Source organism: Berghia stephanieae, chromosome 4, assembly GCF_034508935.2.
Source record: "Berghia stephanieae isolate SIO BIC M18660-M18661 chromosome 4, UCSD_Bste_1.3, whole genome shotgun sequence".
Lineage (NCBI taxonomy): Eukaryota > Metazoa > Mollusca > Gastropoda > Nudibranchia > Aeolidiidae > Berghia > Berghia stephanieae.
In genome coordinates, this window is record NC_088363.1 from 36,324,819 (window position 1) to 36,342,775 (window position 17,957).

At 35.6% G+C, this 17,957-nt stretch overlaps 2 protein-coding genes across 2 annotated transcripts in view; one reads left to right on the forward strand and one right to left on the reverse strand.

Moving 5' to 3' along the window:
* The window catches only part of LOC144970516 (zinc metalloproteinase-disintegrin-like protein H4 subunit A), a 14,989-nt gene extending 14,010 nt beyond the window's left edge, over positions 1-979 (reverse strand). Inside the window, exon 1 of the mRNA XM_078910239.1 lies at positions 851-979. Within this exon, the coding sequence (XP_078766365.1) occupies positions 851-877 (27 nt within the window). The 5' untranslated portion in view covers positions 878-979. The remainder of the gene's footprint in view (positions 1-850) is intronic.
* Positions 980-4,918: 3,939 nt separating this feature from the next.
* On the forward strand, positions 4,919-17,638 carry LOC144970518 (uncharacterized). Its single transcript, XM_078910248.1, has 5 exons — positions 4,919-5,235; positions 7,184-7,474; positions 8,053-8,068; positions 9,256-9,358; positions 13,801-17,638. Exons 1-5 carry the CDS (start codon positions 5,112-5,114, stop codon positions 14,275-14,277), a joined length of 1,011 nt encoding a protein of 336 aa, XP_078766374.1. The 5' UTR covers positions 4,919-5,111; the 3' UTR covers positions 14,278-17,638.
* The last annotated feature ends 319 nt before the right edge of the window (positions 17,639-17,957 follow it).

Here is a 17,957-nt window from a genome sequence, read left to right on the forward strand (position 1 = left end):
TTGTAATGATGATGATGATGATGATGATGATGATGATGGTTATGATGGTAATGGTGGTGGTGATGATGATGACAATACTGCTGTTGTTGATGATGATAGTAAGGATGATGGTTTTGACGACGACGAAAACGACGATGATGCCGAAGATGATGTCAACGACGACGACGACGATGATGATGATTATGATGATGATAGTGATGATGATGATGATGATGATGATGATGATGATGATGATGATGATGATGATGATGAAACAGAAGAAGAAGAAGAAGAAGAAGAAGAAGAAGAAGAAGAAGAAGAAGAAGAAGAAGAAGAAGAAGAAGAAGAAGAAGAAGAAGAAGAAGAAGAAGAAGAAGAAGATGATGATTATGTTGATGAGGATGATTTTGATATTGATGATGATGATGATGATGATGATGATGGTGGTGGTGATGATGATGATGATGATGATTATTATGATGATGATGATGATGATGATGATGATGATGATGATGATGATGATGATGATGATGATGATGATTATTATGATGATGGCGGTAATGATAACATATAAAATAAAACTACCAAGAAAGTCAGTCAGATTTGTTTGTGAGATTTTACATAGCGCACTATTCACTATTCACTAAGCGTGTAGGACGAGACATGACACCTGTGAGGCGATGATATAAATTATTTTCAACGGAGACAAACAAAGCTGCTAATAACTCAATTTACTCCTGATAAATGCCAATAAACGATTTTTTTCCCTGCTGACACCGCCGTACAAGTGGTGACTCGAACCTTATATCTGCTGCATGTCGCAATCGAGTGTTATAAGACGAAATCACAAATTAGCTTGTGTCTATTTTACCTGAATGAAGATAAGGGATGGTTTCATTTTCCTTGGTGCTTGTTGTCGTAGGCTGTGACGAAGTTATAAGCCATGGACCTTTTATAAGGGTATTCCAAACCCTCATGTGACAATTTAAATTTTATGGATGGCACAGGGTGGTAGCTTGTGAACTTACTCTGAGATAAAGCAACGAGATACTGGAGTGATGTATGTGACCCATCGTCTCGAAATGGTATTGGGTATAATAATATGTGTGTGGCTGGCTGAGAAAACCCGGAAAGATGCGCAAATTTCATAAATTGAGTTATGTATGCAGTGGCGTAGACCACATATTTCTGATCATTTACCACTTTAAATTTTCTTTCTGCGTCTATTATAACCCAAGTTATGAATTTCTTTTCTGATTAAAATTTGTTGGTATGGGAACTACTTTATCTTCGATTTTGGCTCATATCTCGAATCGAAGCTTGCTGCCTCTTCCCGGGTTTTCTCAGCCAGCCTCACATATGATGATATGAATATATAATTAATCAACATCATCAAAAATCAGTGCTAGAGGGAAAAGTAGCTGGCAGAAAGGCACGAGGCAAACCAAGGAAATCCTGGAGAGAGTGCACAACTGGCATTAAAGATAATCGACTGCTCGGTAATTATTGGCGAAAGCCTAAGATTGAATAAATTTTGAAACTTTGAAACTTTGTCATTAATCCCCCGAGATTTATGGTAAGCAGTTAAGTAAAATCATCAGTGCTTTCCACCAAATAAAAATAATGGTAACGGACCTTGAGCGTGAAGAATGGCGTTCCAAGACAATTCACCTCTGTAGGGAGACGGAACTCCGGTAAGGTAAAGTATATAATAATAATAATAATAATAATAATAATAATAATAATAATAATAATAATAATAATAATAAATAATAATAATAATAATAATAATAATAATAATAATAATAATAATAATAATAATAATAATAATAATAATAATAATAATAATAATAATAATAATAATAATAATAATAATAATAATAATAATAATAATTTTTTATAATCAGAATCCCCAAAGTGTCTAAGGCGCTTCACATTCAAAAACAACTGGCAACACAATACGGAAATATTATTACTACTCACAAATTCTGCCCGAATAAAAAATAAGAACGTTTTCAAAAGTTTCCTAAAATTATTGAGGTCTGGAGCGTCTTTGATTTCATTATCTAATTTATTTCATACCAGACAGAGAAATGTTTTTTTTTTTTACAGCTTGAGATAGTTTACATGTGGGAACATTAATCAGTTGTTCATTTGGAGATTGGTGTGGTCTAGCAGGTGTATACAATACAAGAAGCCAAGAGAAATAAGATGGCGCTTTATCATTTAGGCATTTTTACACCATTGTGCCAATTTCGAACTCAAAAAAAAAAAAAAAAAAAAAAAGGGAGAGTTTATATAGTGCAATATCCACTAAATGTGCTCAAAGCGCTTTACTAGGGGTCCCTGACCAACAACAACGCGATTTTACAATTTTTTTTCAGACGGAAACAATACTGTTAATGGCCAGGTACTCATTTTACACCTGAGTGCGGTGAGAAAATGTGAGTAGAAGAGCCTTCTCCAAGGACTCCACTATGCGCCGAGCGAGGCTCGAACCAAGGACCTTCCGATCCGAAAGCGAGTGTCATACAATTAGACCACCTCGCCTCACAACTCTCTTTAACAGGACGCCAATGGAGAGCTTAGGGATGGGCCTGATGTACTCGGTAGGCTTAGTGTATGGGTGGATTTCACGCTAAAATTGAATTTATTGTCAGAAATAAGAAACATTCATTAAGTTTATATATGTTTCATTTATTTCAATAGAAATCAGTTGCTCGGGAGACGAAAAAAAAAGGACAATTTAGCTCATTTGATTTTAGCTTTAAAATCCCTTTTTGTCACAATCGACATAATACCGTTTTGAGGCGTTGGGTCACATATTTGAAGGTAAACTATAAAATCTTATCAACCTTCTATAAATTAAATTAAATTAAATTGAGCTTATATAAAGGGCAATACCCACCAAACGTGCTCAAAGCGCTTTACAAGGGGTCCCTAGCCAACAGCAACATTTAACATTTAGGACGGGACATGACGCCTGTTAGGCGATATTACATTTTTTTCGGACAGAGAGAACGCTGTTAACGGCCAGGTACTCATTTTACACCCGAGTACGGTGAGAGAATGTAAGTAAAGAGCCTTTCTCCAAGGACTCAACTATGCGCCGAGCGAGGCTCGAACCCAGGACCTTCCGATCCGAAAGTGAGTGTCATACCACAAGACCACATAGGATATTCACAAGGATATTCCAACGGATGTGACAACTTTATGGATGTCGCAGGTTTGGCTACTTCATTATTATTCTGAGATAGCAGTGAGATACGCCGACTTCTATGTTTAAAGGGAGATTATCAATTCTAATCTATATCAAAATCAGGAAACTCCATTGTTATCTCCCCTGGTTCGCGCAGCTTGCTCTCAACATTTAACGATTTAATTAATTATCTGAAGTGTGGCTATGTGGTCCAGTGGTATGGCACTCACCTTCGGACTGGAAGATCCACGGTTCGGGTCCCGCTCTAAGCTGTGCATAGTTGAGTGCTTGGAAAAGGGTCTTTACTCACATTCTCACACTGTATTTAGGTGTAAAATGAATACCTGGCCGTTATCTGTCGGTTAAAAAAAATTGTATTAGTGACTTAAGTGTTGCTGGTGGTTGGGGACCCCTTGTAAAGCGCTTTGCGCACGTTTAGTCGATAGTCTTCAATAAAAAGGTTTCTAGTGTTTTTGTTTCTCTTCTCTTCTTCCCTTCTAAATAAATAATAAAAGTTCAATGCTTGATTCCTCCTTTGCATTTTCATTGTTCAATCAATAACCTTTATAGCTTTACTATTGTAATATTGAAAAAGTAGTCCTTCAGAGCCATAGGCCCATGGAGCCGGGGTTTATCCCGGTTTCTATAGCGTGAAACGGACAATAGCAATCACTTACTACAATTGGATAGGACGCTAGTCTATCACAAAGTACTTTCCTCCAGATCTATCAGACCTAGCTACCCGATCACTACTGGGTGGGCAGGGTGGGTTGGGGGGGGGGGGGGGTCAGAAAAAATCTCGACTGCACCCGGGATCGATCTCGGTCCTTTTCCTTGTAAAACGAGTGCTCTACCAACTGAGCTAAGGAAGGGGACCCCCTTTGTAATTTTGAACGCACAAAATAATATTGTTTTACATTTTAAAGAATTTTGACATTGACATAATTTGATTTAATATAATATAAGCTAATTCCCTATTGGGAATATTGATAGATCAGCAACAGCGATAGACCACTCGCCATATGATAAAGGGTACCGGGCATTGCTCCCGCGTACAATTCTGACCCTTTCTGTCTACATAGTTGTGTATGAAATGATGAATCAGTTATATCTGGTGGAAAGTACTCTGTACTATCCAACACCAAAGATTCTGGTATGAAATTGTCTCCGCGTGCCAAATTATAGCTATGACAGACAATTCTGTATTCGAATCAGATTATGTTGTTCTTGGGCAAGATTATTAACCTCCAATTTGCTCACTCAAAATAGGCATATTATTATAGCACGCGTCGAATTAAACTAAAGATTCTCATCCCTCGTTTTCTTTACGAAATTTATTCTGAAATTGATGGAATGGGTTACCTGTGGCGAAAGAAAGTAGATAATGATATTCACACGGTGAAAAAAAAAAGAAAAAAGATGTAAGTGTGGGGAGCGAAGAATCATCAAAGACATTTAGGTAAAGACAAAAATACATAAATAAAATTTGAATAAAATAAATTAATAAATGATTAACATACGATTGAATGAATGAATACAATTAATGATAAAATATAATAAAATATTGATAAATAAATAAAATAACAACAATATGAATATATAGAAAGATGAATTAAAAATGCATAAGTAAATAAAAGAATAAATAAATAAATAAATAAATAAATAAATAAATAAATAAATAAATAAATAGGAAGAAGTGGAAAACATTCGAAACAATCATTGCAAATTTGGAAGGGAGACAACTCTTAAAACAGAACAACGCGTAAACAAACTTCATCGTGGAAGCAAGAAGTATATTACTCATTTCTATTTTTATATTATGTATAAGATGCGTGGATGTTTCTATTTAAAGAATAGTTATTTTGTATTTAATAAATACGAGTTTAGTAAAATGTTATGCACTCCAGGATCTTGATATTTTTTTCGTCGTAAAATGTATTCATATTATTTCTATATCAAGCCAGTTAGTCGACTGATCCTCATTGTTGTTTTCCTTGTGAGCACTGTTTCTATAACGCCATCATGGACTTCCCTCATCAGTGCCTTTTGCCTCTTCTGTAAGTTAAATAGAAGTCTGATTTCTTTGACTGTAAATTATATTTCTACCACGAAGAGAGTGAAAATACCCAACCACTACTGCAACTACACTACATGTACAAGTACAACTTGACAACCACTGCAAATTATTTGAAAATGCAGTATATTTGCAGACGTGTTATTGGTTATATATATATAGATATATATATGTGTGTGTGTGTATGCGAGAGAGAGAGAGAGAGAGAGAGAGAGAGAGAGAGAGAGAAAGAGAGAGAGAGAGAGAGACTCCCAGCTGTCCCAAGCCCAACCCTCTGAAAAGAGCAGAGAACAATTTTGACATCTCATGACGAATGTATCATATTCTTATAATTGACATTTATAATTTTAAAACTATATTCTTTCCTTCACGAATAGATCCATTTAGAACTGAGAGACTGTGATGATGCAAGATTTTTGAGTCTTTTAAAAAATTTCTTTAGATAAATTAAAGATGTTTTCTTTTGCGTTCAGAAGATACCGATCTCAGCGTTTTTAAAAATAATAATCATTCTTTGTGTAAATCATATACATAACTTTCAAGTTATTGCTGGGCAGCACTTTTTGCACTTTCCGTTATCTTCACTGCCCACTTCAAATCAATCCATAATAGGGACAGTATAAGTCTTCTTCTTCATTACCTTCTTATTCATCGGAAAACCCCCCCAATAAATTGTACTTTCTTCAATGTCTTCTATGGGAATACTTCAATAAGATTGTAACTTACTTTCAAGGAGGCCATTGTTTACAGAAGTACATAGGTCGCATTTAGGTTATTGAGATAAATAAATGAAATTACTGAAAATAGCTTGATTTATTTAGTTTTAGAAAAAACACTTGAAAAAAAAGGTAAACAAGTGGTCAATAATCATACAGTAGAACATGAAAGTAACGCACTCGGAAATAGCGAGTAAAATCTAAATCCCCGTTTTTTTCTCTTATTTGAGTCAATAAAATTAGCATGAAAGTAGCGAGTATGAAAAAGAGGTCAACTCGGAAATAACGAGCATTTCCTGCCCCAGCCTAGGACTTCGAATGAAGTAAAGCAAAACAACAGACAAGGGCAATATAAATATTTTTAGCCTAGCTTCTTTTCTTTTCTTATTTTTCGTTACGAGTAATACTACATAGTAGCCTAGTCCAGTAGTAGTACATAGTAGGCGAACAAATTTGGGTGGGAGTTGGGTGTTTGTGTTCGTGTGTGTGTATTGGGGGTGGGGGTCAATTACTCACCCAATGTGGTGCGACGCGCGAGGTAAGCACTGGCAGCCAACATGTCAACATGCCTCACTTAGCAGCATTGGTCAGCGAGTAGCATTCGTTAACGAACGACACGATCAGCGAGAGAGGGGATCGTGGAACCGTCATTTCAGTGGGTCAGTGATTGAGTGATTCGCTTGCTTACCTCATCAAAAATGCCTAGTGCATACAAACACTCGCGCACACACACACATACACGAAATTTTGATGGAAATGGAAGGGGTGGGTTTTAGTTTTAGGGGTGGATCAACTTCAACCCGTGGCCATCATTACGTAGTTAACGAAGGCCGTGTTCAACCCCGCCCCCACCCCCACTTTATCCACACAATCATTGCACGCACACGCGGCACACATGCACAAATACACACACACACACACAGTCACATTGTCTTTCCATCTTTTTGTACGGCCGAGTGACCTTTCCTGGCAACTCGGGAATAGCGAGAACTCGGAAATAGCGAGTAATCAGGAGGGGATCACTTGGTTACGATACACAGTGAAAGTCACAGTGATAGAAATGTTATTGAAAACCTTGTTGTTTTGTCCGACTCCTCTATCCCATCAGACTAGGCTACTAGGTTTTGTGTAATAGACCTCTCTTTTATACCAACTATTTTAATAATTAATTCCTCACAGTTATTCAAATTTTAAAATTCAATTTCTTCCTTTCAGTATCCTACGTCTTTTTCAAGACAAAAAACCCAGAGGGAAATGAAAAACAAAATTTTGTCTTCAAGGACTTGGAACTTGTCAACCCATTTAAAGGCAAAACTGGCAAGAAATTTGACGACAAGGAAAAGGAAAAAGAATTCAATCTTGCGCTTGTTGATTATTTAGTTTACGATGCAGCAGAAACCAAGTCTGTGAAACATTTTGAATCAATGAAGAAACAATCAGAATGTATTTTTGCAAAAAGATCAAGATTATGGGGGTCACCAGATTACAATGAAGTTATCTCTTTAGGTATGCTCCTGTTATATACATACATACATATATATATATCTCATATCAATTATATGAATAATTGATAAATAGATACGTAAATCAATAAACTTTATTCAACCGTAAGAAAACTGTTGTGAATTACAAGAATGAATAAATGAACGTTATAAAATATATTTTCATAATTTTATAAAGCAAAATTGTAATAAACATAAATGTACTAGTAAAGGTATATCTTATAGTATTTATATTGATACATAATATATATGATATATGAATAAGTATAAATTTCATGAAAATACATTTTTTTAAAAGCGTAAAAGATATATTTTTCATTGTTTTGAAATCACTTTGCAATTCCTTTTTTTTTACTCAGTTGTTTTCATTTTCATCCCCATTCCACAGTTGCTATTTTATTAATTTCTGTTGCCATTGCTGGTTTGGTTTTTTATAAGTGCGATGTTTGTAAATCACTTTTTATTTTCCAACATTTCATATAATACATCATTTCTTCTTTCAAATTAAGGTTATGATTAAAGTGATTATAAAAATGCTTTCTTTTGTTTCTTCCACATGCAATCATCTATAACATCTAACAGAGGAAAATATCAAAAGGTTGGTATTGCCTGCTACCATAAATGTACATCCCTTAATATCTGTTCTTGATAATTTTTATTTGGTCGCTGACAATTCTTTCAATTGAGTGGCAGATTGATTTTTATTTAATACTCTTGACTGATTTCTTATAATTTATTGAAAGATATAATCAATAGAAAAGGGATTATGTTACTTATGAGAATAATGGTTAAATAACAATTTTAATTTCATTACTGTCACTGAATTTTACTCCCTTTTACTCTCTGATGAATCAAAACCTTGATGTGGTTAGAGAGATTGCATGCCTCAATGATCTGGAGAGCTATGCCGATGGGAGATTAATCTCCTGTTAGGGCCACCCATGCCAGATGGCTCAAACGACAGCGGCTAGATGAAGTTTGATCTGCATTGGTGTTTAGGAAGAGGACAAAGGACAAGACATCCACAGAGTTATCGCTCACCCCGAGCGAACTAATGCCTAATGATAACGTCTGAATTTCCCAACATAGACCATTCTTCGGGTAGATAGAGCTTGTCAACAGAGAACTGTAATCAATCTAGGAGAAGGACACGCTGAATAAAAACTTTGTTTGGATAAGAATTCTAAGCTTGGATCGCAACCGGTCTAGGAGAAGAACACTGTGGCATAAAAACCCAACTGCCTTGAGTTCCTGGTGGCAAAACCTTAGAAAACAGCAAGCTGAAATTGGAGTCTTTAAGCCGGAAGGTGTAATAAAAATATGGAAAGGTTTAAAAATATAATAAAAAATATAAAGACATACAACTTCTTTAAAAGGAAGGTACCAGTAGCTCAGTTGGTAGAGCACTTGCTTCATATGCAAAGGACCAAGATAGATCCTGTAAGCAGTCGAGATTTTTTCTGACCCCCTGTCCACCCAGCAGTAATTGGGTAGTGGGTGTGTTAGATCTGTTTGAAAGTACTTTGCGATAAACTAGCATCCTATCCAAAGGGTAGCAAGCAATTACAATTGTCCATTTTACACTATAGAAACTGGGATAAACTCCGGTTTCATGGGTCTAACGGCTCAGAAGGACGATTTTATTATTATTTTTATTAACAACCCACTTCCCTCAAGAATTGCAATATTTTATTTATATAATATAAATCCTAGCTTTTCTCTAAACTCTTACTTCAATTATATAGATAATTTTGTCTTCTTACTTTTTCCATCTTGCCACACCAGGCTGTATCCAACATTCTTAAAGTTCATCTCCTGCATCCAAAGTCAAAGTCTTGACGCTTTCGTCATTGAGTTGCCTGGTCATCTCTATGGAGAAAATATCAAGGTAGGTTTGACAGGCACTTTTTAATTATGTCAAACTAAAACAAATGAATAAGCAAGATGCCTATTAGCTCAGATGATAGAGCACTCAACGCTCATGCTGGACAGGCCTTTTTTGGAATCTTCAAATTTTGTTAGAATTAATTGGTTAATGTGGCTATGTGGTCTAGTGGTATGACACTCACTTTCGGATCGGAAGGCCCTGGGTTCGAGCCTCGTGCTCTGCGCATAGTTGTGTCCTTGGAAAAGGCTCTTTACTCACATTCTCTCACCGTACTCAGGTGTAAAATGAGTACCTGGCCGTTAACAGCATTGTCTTTGTCCGAAAAATTGTAACAGGCGTCGTGTCCAGTCCTACATGTTAAATGTTGCTGTTGTAAAGCGCTTTGAGCACATTTAGTGGATATTGCGCTATATAAAGCTCAATTTATTAAAAACAATTTGAAACAAACAAATGATATATTTAAGAATTAAAAGAAAACCCCAACAAAACAAAACAAAGTGACTCATCAGCTAATCCGCTATAGAAAAGGCATAGTGTATGTAGTGTGCATGGAACACTTGAACACAAAACGATTTATTCATTACATTGCCAAGATTATAAATGTGACTAACTGCCTCAAATCCGTAATACGTTTTCAATCTTCAATGGCTTTTATTTGCATAGTGAATGTAGTGTGCATGGAACACTTGAACACAAAACGATTTATACGTTACATTGCCAAGATTATAAATGTGACTAACTGCCTCAAATCCATAATACGTTTTCAATCTTCAATCTTCAATGGCCTTTATTTGCATAGTGTATGTAGTGTGCATGGAACACTTGAACACAAAAAGATTTATTTGTTACATTGCCAAGATTATAAATGTGACTAACTGCCTCAAATCCGTAATACGTTTTCAATCTTCAATCTTCAATGGCTTTTATTTGCATAGTGTATGTAGTGTGCATGGAACACTTGAACACAAAAAGATTTATTTGTTACATTGCCAAGATTATAAATGTGACTAACTGCCTCAAATCCATAATACGTTTTCAATCTTCAATCTTCAATGGCCTTTATTTGCATAGTGTATGTAGTGTGCATGGAACACTTGAACACAAAAAGATTTATTTGTTACATTGCCAAGATTATAAATGTGACTAACTGCCTCAAATCCGTAATACGTTTTCAATCTTCAATCTTCAATGGCTTTTATTTGCATAGTGTATGTAGTGTGCATGGAACACTTGAACACAAAAAGATTTATTTGTTACATTGCCAAGATTATAAATGTGACTAACTGCCTCAAATCCATAATACGTTTTCAATCTTCAATCTTCAATGGCCTTTATTTGCATAGTGTATGTAGTGTGCATGGAACACTTGAACACAAAAAGATTTATTTGTTACATTGCCAAGATTATAAATGTGACTAACTGCCTCAAATCCGTAATACGTTTTCAATCTTCAATCTTCAATGGCTTTTATTTGCATAGTGAATGTAGTGTGCATGGAACACTTGAACACAAAACGATTTATTTGTTACATTGCCAAGATTATAAATGTGACTAACTGCCTCAAATCCGTAATACGTTTTCAATCTTCAATCTTCAATGGCCTTTATTTGCATAGTGTATGTAGTGTGCATGGAACACTTGAACACAAAAAGATTTATTTGTTACATTGCCAAGATTATAAATGTGACTAACTGCCTCAAATCCGTAATACGTTTTCAATCTTCAATCTTCAATGGCTTTTATTTGCATAGTGTATGTAGTGTGCATGGAACACTTGAACACAAAAAGATTTATTTGTTACATTGCCAAGATTATAAATGTGACTAACTGCCTCAAATCCATAATACGTTTTCAATCTTCAATCTTCAATGGCCTTTATTTGCATAGTGTATGTAGTGTGCATGGAACACTTGAACACAAAAAGATTTATTTGTTACATTGCCAAGATTATAAATGTGACTAACTGCCTCAAATCCGTAATACGTTTTCAATCTTCAATCTTCAATGGCTTTTATTTGCATAGTGTATGTAGTGTGCATGGAACACTTGAACACAAAAAGATTTATTTGTTACATTGCCAAGATTATAAATGTGACTAACTGCCTCAAATCCATAATACGTTTTCAATCTTCAATCTTCAATGGCCTTTATTTGCATAGTGTATGTAGTGTGCATGGAACACTTGAACACAAAAAGATTTATTTGTTACATTGCCAAGATTATAAATGTGACTAACTGCCTCACGTTTTCAATCTTCAATCTTCAATGTCTTTTATTTGCAAAAGGCCTCACGGGCCCATCACTGCAAATGTTCTACTACAGTCCAATTAAAACAGGGAACAGTCACAGGTTACTTTGACGAGCAAACACTGTTTTGAAAGTTTCCAAGCATTCAACATTCGTTATGTCCGGTGGCAGGACATTACAGTCATTTATTGTTCATGGAAAAAGCTGTGTTTGTATGTTCTTGTAAATGGTTGTATTTATTGTGATGCATTGTATCTACGTGTAGCCTACCTAAAAATTGAAAATAGGTAAAATAGATGTCTAATTTGTAAACTATATATATACATTCTAAATATAATTTTCTTCAGCTTCTACAACATTGTTTCTTGCTTTTGCAATATTCCGTTGGTATCGGCATAACTTAATAGATCATCTACAATTGTAACATTTAATTTTTTTTAAATTGGAACATTTAATTTTCTTAAAATTGTAACATTTCATTTTCTTAATTCTATTTTAATTAAATTTTTTAAACAATTTTATTCCGCAAGAGTCAAATTTATTATTAAGTCACAACGAACTGAAACGAGAAATTTTAATTTTTTCTCATTTAAAGAAATTATAGTTATATAGAAAATAAAACTCTCTGTCTCATTTTTTTCTTCTATAAATTTAATTTTTAGCATCAAAATGACCTTAACATTAAACTGTTATGAAGTACTGGGTCACATTTATATTCACACAAATAGAAGCTACCACAAATAATGGTGTTTGTTTTTCATTTTTTTACGTAGATTAAAAAAAACAAAACAACAAAAAACAAAACAACTGGTGCATTAATATAGAACAAAATCCACTTAATTTGGTCAAAGCACTTTGCATGGGGTCCCTAGTCAACAGAAACACTTTACATGTAGGACGAGACATGACACCTGTTAGCAGGCGATGCTACAATTATTTTCTAACAGAGATAATAATAATAATAATAATAATAATAATAATAATAATAAATGGCATTTATATAGCGCTTTACCCCGTTGTCACAGGCTCTAAGCGCTTTACAGTGATATAAAACAAAACATATTACAGTGAGACAAGTGTGAAGGAAACGTGATACGAATTCAATTTAACAACAACAAAATATGAAAATAATATTGCAACATTATGACGTAAAAAGATAAAACTTTAAGCGAGATTTGAACGTTGTCAACAAATCCGAGCATCTCACGTGTGATGGGAGAGAGTTCCAAAAATGGGGGGCCGAAAATTGAAAAGACTGTTCACCTATTTTACGCAATGGCTTAGGTTTGACAAGGATTGATTGGTCATTGCTTGACCTCAAGTTTCTATTGGGGACATATATGTTTAGAAGGTCTTTAATATAGGAGGGACTGTTCGTGCTCAGGGATTTGTAGAAAACAGTACAAATCTTATAGGCAACTCTTTTTTCCACAGGAAGCCAATGTAACTCACGGAGAAGAAGAGTTGCTGACGGTATTTTTTGTTATTGCGTACAATGAGCCTGGCTGCGTTATTTTGAGCAACCTGAAGTTTGCTAATTTTGTCTTTAGCTAAATTCGCCCAAAGGGAGTTACAATAGTCCAATTTAGATAAAACCAGGGAATTAATTAAAAGTTCTGTTATATGCTTCGGTATTAAATTACGAATTTTGCTTATTTTTTTCATTTCTATGTACATAGATTGTATGGTTTTATTCACATGGCTTGTCATGGAAAGATCTTTATCAATGATGACGCCAAGGTTTTTTGCTTTATTTGAAAATGCTATTGTGCTATTTCCGAGAGTAATATGTGATTTATTTGCCTGTTTAAGGATACTCGGCCTTCCACACATTAAAATCTCAGTTTTACTATCATTTAATTTTAACTTATTGTGGTACATCCAAGATTTAATCTCATTAAAACAGCTCGTAATTCGTTGTATTAAGAACTGTAAATTACTAAGAGGTGCTGAATCATATATTTGATCATATATAGATGATGCTGTTAATGGAGTACAGTGAGAGAATGTGAGTAAAGAGTGTTTTTAAAGGACTCAACTATGAGCTGCTCAGAATAGGATTCGAATCCTGGACTTTCTGGTTTGAAGTGTCATACCACTAGGCCACATTGCTGCACATAACTTATGGCAATTTCCTTTTACTATCACTTTCTTTCTGAAAACATTTCATGTTATTTCGTAACTTTTCTCTGTAGGTTTTTGGCAATGCAGTTAGAAGGACACTGCTAACCTTGAAAAACTGTGACACTATTCGGAAGTACCACAAACTAAAAAGACTTTATCCCACGACGAGCCCATCATCCCCTATACATGAAGACACGTCACAATGGAGCAAGAAGTTCTGGGTGTTTGAAATCCATACTATGACCTTTTTCATCACAACTTTTGCCCCCTTTTACCCAGAAACCAACTCTCGGTTCAATTTCGAGTTGCCAGATTGTTACATCGTGTTTCAGCCAGAGTTATCGTTCGCCATTCATGACCTTCCCCCCGACACCCCAACCACCAATTGGGTTCACCCTGTCACTGTACGAGACAAGATTCGAAAAGCGTTCTATGACAAAGGGAGGGAATACAGTCCCCCAATGTTGGATGATGAGCCAATGGTTTATGACATGGTCAAGAGGCTTGAACCTGGAGATGTCCAGACAACTTGGTGGATTGACTCCTAACACGAAAGTGAAAGGAATGTTTAGTTTCCATTGACTGTGTTCTATGAAACTTGAATTTATGTTTAAAAAATTGCCTCAGAAAATATTGGAAATGACTAATGTTGAAGTTTAAATTTTGTAATTTGGTGACTAATCCACAATTTTCCTCTTTAATAATACAGTGGAATCTCCATTAAGTCAAACTCTTAAAGTCAAATTCTGCTTAAAGTCAACACCTCTTGTTGGTCCCAAACATTCTGTTCTTTATCTGTGTTCCATTGAAAATGGATAAAGTAAACCTTGGTTAAAGTCTTTCAACCTTTCTGGTCCAGTAGTGAGTGGCTTTACAGTAGTCATTGCTTTTCTGCATGCATCGGATTACTGCACACTAATCCTGGGTGACAGAATTTTTTTCTATATAAAATGTCTCTATAACTGCACACAAAATTTGGATAACTGCACGCTCTGATTAGACCATCTTCTACTTTTCTTCATCCAATATTTTTACAACCAGTGTAACTCTATAACAATGGAAACACACTTTCACACATCATAGTTTATTGGGGACATGCAATAGTGCCATAACGTTGATAATAAGGCTAATCACGTGTTACAACACGTCAAATCTTCGTCGTTAGTGAGAGTTTACACAACTCAGCATCGTGTCTCCTTATGTAATAAGTCTTCATAACTGCACATTTTTTGTCGACAATCTTCTACCTTCAGATATTTGTTTTACGACCAGTATAAATCATTGACAATGGAAACACACTTTCACACATCATAAATTATTGGGGAGCTTTGTCATTTATGTTCGATCGTTCAACTATCAACAACATGGCAGCCAAGAACAAGAATATCACTATCTTTAATGACGCCCTTAAAGTCCGCAAGGATTGTCTCCCTTCACATATCGGATTACTGCACGATCGGATAACATCAAGATTCCCCTTTATTTCCACTCGCTTAACACATTCAAACATACACACACAAGCACACACAAAGACACACACTCATACACACACATACACAGAAGTCTCAGATTGAGGAGTTTTTAACAAGATTAGGGTCATTTTAATTGGTCTAACTTGTAATAGGAGTTTTATGGCCAAAGTGTTTAATATGTTTATTTCTAGAGTACAACAGCTCTGTGATCTTGTGGTATGACACTTGCTTTCAGATCAGAAGGTCCTGGGTTTGAGCCTTGCTCAGTGCATAGTTGAGTACTTGGAAAAGGCTCTTTACTCACATTCTCTCACCGTACTCTGGTGTAAAATGAGTACCTGGCCGGTAACAGCGTTGTCTCTGTCGGAAAAAAAAATGTAAAATTGCCTAAGAGGCGTCATATCTCGTTCTTCATGTTCCCTTTTGCTGTTGGTCAGGGACCCCTTGTAAAGCGCTTTGAGCATGTTTAGTGGACATTGCGCTATATAAAAGCTCAAGTTTTTAAATTCGTTAGTGTAACATTAAAATTATAATAGCTACAATGGATTTCTTGGAATGGTAAATTGATGATTTGATTCTACATAGCTGCAGTTTGTAGAGTATAGAACCATTCCTCTTAACCCAATATGTTGAAGTTGTTAATGCTGATCCAATACAAAAAAAGTCCCTCAGAGCCATTAGCCCCATGAGCCGGAGTTTATCCCAGTTCCTGTAGTGTGAAATAGACAATAGCAATTGTTTGTCATCTTTTTGATAGGGTGCTAGTCTATTACAATGTACTTTCCACCAGATCTAACAGACCCAGCTACTCAAACACTACTGGCTGGAAAACGGAATCACAAGAAAAAAAATCTCGACTGCACCTGGGTTTGATCTCGGTCCCTTTGTGTGTAAATCGAGTGTTTAACCAATTGAGCTATGCTATAGGGACCCCCTGATGATATACAAGGGTATCTTATATTGTGAAAATGTACACTTATGCCATAACACACAACTTTATACACATGTATTACATTGATAAAGAGACAATATATTCATACTTGATGTTACAACACATTTACAACTTTACCCTTGCTAACTATGCATAGCATTATTTTGTCTTTCAATTTTGATCGAAACAATTGTTTGTTTTTGTACATAAACATATTTGTGATAGGAATCTTGATTGTTTTATTATTATTGTTGACAATGTTAAATTACTATGTACAGCTGGTGTAAAAATAATTTGAAATTAATTGGTGTCCTGTGCAATGGGTATCAAGCAATTCTTACCATCCCATTTTATGCTTGGAAAGCGTGAGAAACTCTTGCTCTAAGGGTCTTATGATTATGCCCAATTAAAATATACATTCTTTATTTTGTGAATAATAGTATGTTTTATTCAGAAAAAGTGTGGGGTGGGCGTTGGTATCAATGGTGATGAGAAATATATGGTATGGAGAAGTGTCAGCTGAAAATATTGCAATGTCAGATCCGAACACGGGATCCAACTGACACGGCACCTTCTGCCTGACTGAGAGAGAGTGAGAGAGAAAGAGAGTGAGAGGGAGAGTGAGAAAGAGAGAAAGAAAGAAAGAGAGAGAGAGAGAGAGAGAGAGAGAGAGAGAGAGAGAGAGAGAGAGAGAGAGAGAGAGAGAGAGAGAGAGAGAGAGAGCAGTCGCACTTGCTACTGAGCCATCTAGCCAGATAATGATCTCTCTCTCTCTATCAGCCAGGCGGAGGGTGCTGTGTCAGTATGATCCCGAGTTTGACTCTGACATCGCAATATATATATTCTCTGGTTTCATCTGGCTCTTCTCAAGTTATGTAGATGTGCTGAGTGACAGGGTTACAATCAGTTATCGTACAACTTTGGCTCGGGCTTTGTGTCATCGGGCTATGCACTTGACATACATTATTACCTCTATCGATTCATGTGAATGTGATTTTGTATGCAAATGATAAGCAAGCATTGTGTCAGTGAGTGAGCACCTGCCACACACATTATCTCTATTGACTCATGTGAATGTGAGATTTTGTCTGTAAGCAAAACGCAACCAATGTGTTATTGGGAGAGCTCTTGACACAACCACACACATTACCTCTATCGACTCATGTGAATGTGAGAGGTCAAAATCAGTTTCTTATTATTAGGATTATAATGAACAAGCATTGCATCAGATGATAAAATACTCTTAGCAGTGAGAAATGTATCCTCTTGCTCTTTGTCCCAACGCCAGGATTCACTTTTTTGCAATAGTTTGTACAAGTTGGAGTGTCAGACAAGTTATGCATAAATTTGGTGTAATAATTTATCATGCCCAAGAATGCTCTTAACGGTTGCACATTTTGTGGCCTTGGTGCCTCTTTGATTGCTTTTATTTTATCCTGTTGAGGGTTTAAACCTTGCTTGCTCAATCTACATCCCCAGAAATTGATTTCTGGTAACGTAAACTGACTTTTTTCTCTGTTGATCTTTAATCCTTTGTCTCTAACCAGCTTCAAAACTCCATTGAGTATTTCAAGGTGCTCAGAGTCATCTTTACCCGTAATGTATACATTGTCAAAATACACACACACACACATTTGGTATATCCTGAAAGAGGCTGTCCATAACAGCTTGAAAAATACCAAGACTAGATGATATACCAAAACACAATCTAGAGTATTGATCAAGACTCTTGTGCGTATTGGTGGTTGTATACGTGTTTGAATCAGGATGTAATGCCAATTGTGTTTATGCATGGGCAAAATCAAGTTCAGTAAACTTTTCACCA

Coding starts and splice junctions, on each gene's coding strand:
- LOC144970518 (XM_078910248.1), top strand. CDS start 5,112: ATGTATTCATATTATTTCTATATCAAGCCAGTTAGTCGACTGATCCTC. Junction 5,236..7,183: donor CAGTGCCTTTTGCCTCTTCT/GTAAGTTAAATA, acceptor TCTTCCTTTCAG/TATCCTACGTCTTTTTCAAG. Junction 9,359..13,800: donor TCTATGGAGAAAATATCAAG/GTAGGTTTGACA, acceptor TTTTCTCTGTAG/GTTTTTGGCAATGCAGTTAG.